Raw genomic sequence first — 3,533 nt, forward strand, 5'->3', positions numbered from 1 at the left:
AACCATTTGTCTTTGTTTCATTTGTCGGTCAGAGCTCGAGAGTGAGGATGTCTGTGCGGATCCCCGCGCGTCCCGCGGGATACACCGAACCCATCCCGCTTCTGGCCCAGGCCCGATAAAAAATCGGACCTGAATCTTAGTGACCAATCCCGCTCCGCAGCAAGTCCAAACGGGCCGGGCCCGCGGGCATGTTCGAATTTTCCCATCTCTGCTGAATGGTTTTATTGGTTAACGATGTTGTTACAAATAAACCCGGTTGGAAACCGGTTTAATTCCAAACCCGGTTTGAACCAGATATTTTTTTAATCCGCGAAGACAAACACCGAAAGGGGCTAAAACCTTGTAATAGAAAAGCCGGCGAGGAGAGAGAGAGAGAGAGAGAGAGAGAGAGAGAGAGAGAGAGAGAGAGAGCTAAGAAGTTATCCGATTCAATTCGTCGGAGAACATGGCGGCTGCAGCTTGTGGGCAGCTGAATCTGGAGGAGCCTACTCCGATTCGAGGATCCCGCAGCGTCGATTGCTTCGAGAAGCTCGAGCAGATCGGCGAAGGCACCTACGGGTAACTCTCCTTCTTCTTCCCAATTCTTCTGATTTGATTTGTGGGTTTCACATTCTCATTGCAAATTTCGAATTTTTATCTATAAAAATTGTTCCTTTATGTGTGAATTGATGTGAATAAAACATCCCTCAGGCTTAGATCTGTGTTTTGTTTTTTTTTTTTTTTTTTTTTGCAGACAAGTGTACATGGCGAAAGATATCAAAACCGGTGAAATCGTTGCATTGAAGAAGATCCGTATGGACAATGAACGAGAAGGGGTAAGCACTAAGCAGCTACATTTAGACACTAACTAGGCTTTAGATAAGTTTGCAAGACTTATAATCACTTGTTTGCTTGATAGTTTCCTATAACAGCTATCCGGGAGATTAAAATCCTGAAGAAGCTTCATCATGAAAACGTCATCCACTTGAAAGAGATTGTCACTTCTCCAGGTAATCAATAATGAACACATGTCTCATCCTGAAAGAGGCGTTTTAGTTTTGATACTTTTGTGGCTGTTTTTGTCTTTACAAGGTCGAGATAGGGATGATCAAGGAAAGCCAGGTTATTAGTTGAAACTTATCCAAAGATCTTTATAGCTTTATAGATCTATTAACACTCTTTTGCTCCTATTTGTAGATAATAACAAATACAAGGGTGGAATCTACATGGTCTTTGAGTACATGGACCATGACTTGACCGGACTCGCTGATCGTCCTGGACTTAGATTCACTGTTCCTCAGATCAAGGTATTTTGCATGGTTGTTGTTAGCCTTTGCAAAACCTTACTTTGTTCTGAATTTGTCTGACATATGTAAACTCAAAGTGTTACATGAAGCAACTTCTCACTGGCCTTCACTATTGTCATGTGAACCAAGTGCTTCACCGTGATATTAAAGGTGACTATCCCAAAAACTACATTTTGTATGTCTCAACCTTTTAGTTGCTAGTTTAACCCGTTTATCTTTGGTGCAGGATCTAATCTACTTATTGATAATGAGGGAAATTTAAAGCTTGCTGATTTTGGGCTTGCACGGTCTTATTCCCATGATCATAGTGGGAATCTCACTAACCGTGTCATCACATTGTGGTATAGGTATGTGTATGCCTACAAACTTTGAAGCTGTATATAGAACACTGAGTGTTGCTTATTCATGCATCATGTATTGGTTATTGCGCCTCAGGCCTCCTGAGTTGCTTCTTGGTGCCACAAAGTATGGACCAGCGATTGACATGTGGTCTGTTGGTTGCATATTTGCTGAACTTTTGAATGGCAAACCAATCTTGCCTGGCAAAACTGAGGTCAGTGTTTCCCTCTAACGTTAGTAGACTCTACCTTGATGTTGTTTCCACTTACAATCGTTTTACTCAAATGTTTTGTTTGTACAGAGTGAACAATTGAATAAGATATATGAGCTCTGTGGATCACCTGATGAAAACAACTGGCCTGGGGTTACGAAGATGCCTTGGTATAACCAAATGAAATCGTCTCGGCCTTTGAAGAGACGTGTGAGAGAGGTCTACCGACAGTAAGTATAGTTGCAACACTTCTCTTTGATCAAGGAGAGATCTCATTGTGGCTTTTTTTTTTCTCTTGTAACTATAGTTTTGATCGCCATGCTCTTGAGCTGCTGGAGAAAATGCTGGTCCTTGACCCGTCTCAGAGAATATCTGCAAAGGATGCTCTTGACGCAGAGTACTTTTGGACTGACCCGTTACCGTGTGATCCAAAGAGGTAATCAAATTCTCTAAGTTTGTTATTGGTTATGATAATATAACCTCATATGACTTGACAATGGTTCATGTCCCTCTAAGCAGTCTACCAACGTATGAATCATCACACGAGTTCCAGACAAAGAAAAAGCGGCAACAAATGCGTCATAACGAGGAAGCAGCCAAGAAGCAGAAACTGCAGCATCCTCAGCAGCAGCAACACTCTCGTTTGCCTCCGCAGCAACACGGCGTTGGTCAGTCTCACGCCGCTCCACATTGGCCTGGTGGACCAAACCACCCTATTAACAACGGACCACCACCACAACTACCTGCTGGCGGACCTAGCGGCCACAATTACTATCAAAAGGCCCGTGGCGGTGGTGCGCCCGGTCCAAACCGGTACCCTCCTGGGGGAAACCAAACCGGTGGTTATAGTAATAATCAGAGCCGTGGAGGTTATGGTAGCGGATCGTATCCTCCACAAGGTCGAGGTGGTGCACCATATGGTGGCGCTGGTCCTAGAGGACCTAGCGGTGGCTATGGTGCTGGACCACCTAACTACTCACAAGGTGGTGGTGGTGGTCAGTACGGTGGCTCTGGAAGAGGTCAGAACCCAATGGGTGGTGCTAGAAACCAACAATATGGATGGCAACAGTAAACACTCTCATGTGGTGTGGTCTGGTCTTGACTTGTCTCAAAGGCAATTGTGATTCTAGTAGTGAAGACTTATCTTGGAGGAAACAAGAATCTGTGATGTTGTATTTCCATGTCTTTATGGCATTTTCCCAAACATTGTAGTGAATATGTATGTTTAGATATTGTTTACACGACCAAGCTTTTATAAATCAGAACACAGGAAACCAAATTGGAGTTTCCTTATCTTTATTATATATTTCTCAATGTTCTAAAACTCTTTCAAAATATGATTTACAATCTACGTTACATGGAAACGGAAGCGGGTACGTGGAAGCAGAAGCGTAAGGAAGCGCAGAAGCGAGAATTTTTAAAATATTAGGAAGCGGGTACGTGTTGGAAGCGTATATCCATATATAAATATTTTATATATATATATATATATATATATATATATATATTTAAAAAAAATTAGGACTAAAAATTATATGATTTAAATTTGAAATAAAGCATTTATTCATTTATAATAATTTTGAAATGATTTTATATTAAAACTGTAAAAATACACATAAATTAAGTTTACAAAAAAATATTATATTAATTATTTTTAATACTTCATAAATAATTGACACAATATATTTCAATATGTG

At 41.1% G+C, this 3,533-nt stretch overlaps 1 protein-coding gene across 1 annotated transcript; it reads left to right on the forward strand.

Moving 5' to 3' along the window:
• The first annotated feature begins 321 nt into the window (after positions 1 to 321).
• Positions 322 to 3,095, forward strand: LOC106326807 (cyclin-dependent kinase C-2). Its single transcript, XM_013764728.1, has 11 exons — positions 322 to 558; positions 734 to 815; positions 899 to 989; positions 1,072 to 1,101; positions 1,177 to 1,286; positions 1,364 to 1,436; positions 1,513 to 1,633; positions 1,722 to 1,839; positions 1,927 to 2,066; positions 2,144 to 2,272; positions 2,356 to 3,095. The coding sequence occupies exons 1-11, from the start codon at positions 446 to 448 to the stop codon at positions 2,906 to 2,908; spliced, it is 1,560 nt and encodes a 519-aa protein (XP_013620182.1). The 5' UTR covers positions 322 to 445; the 3' UTR covers positions 2,909 to 3,095.
• The last annotated feature ends 438 nt before the right edge of the window (positions 3,096 to 3,533 follow it).

Source organism: Brassica oleracea, chromosome C2 (assembly GCF_000695525.1).
Source record: "Brassica oleracea var. oleracea cultivar TO1000 chromosome C2, BOL, whole genome shotgun sequence".
Classification (NCBI taxonomy): domain Eukaryota; kingdom Viridiplantae; phylum Streptophyta; class Magnoliopsida; order Brassicales; family Brassicaceae; genus Brassica; species Brassica oleracea.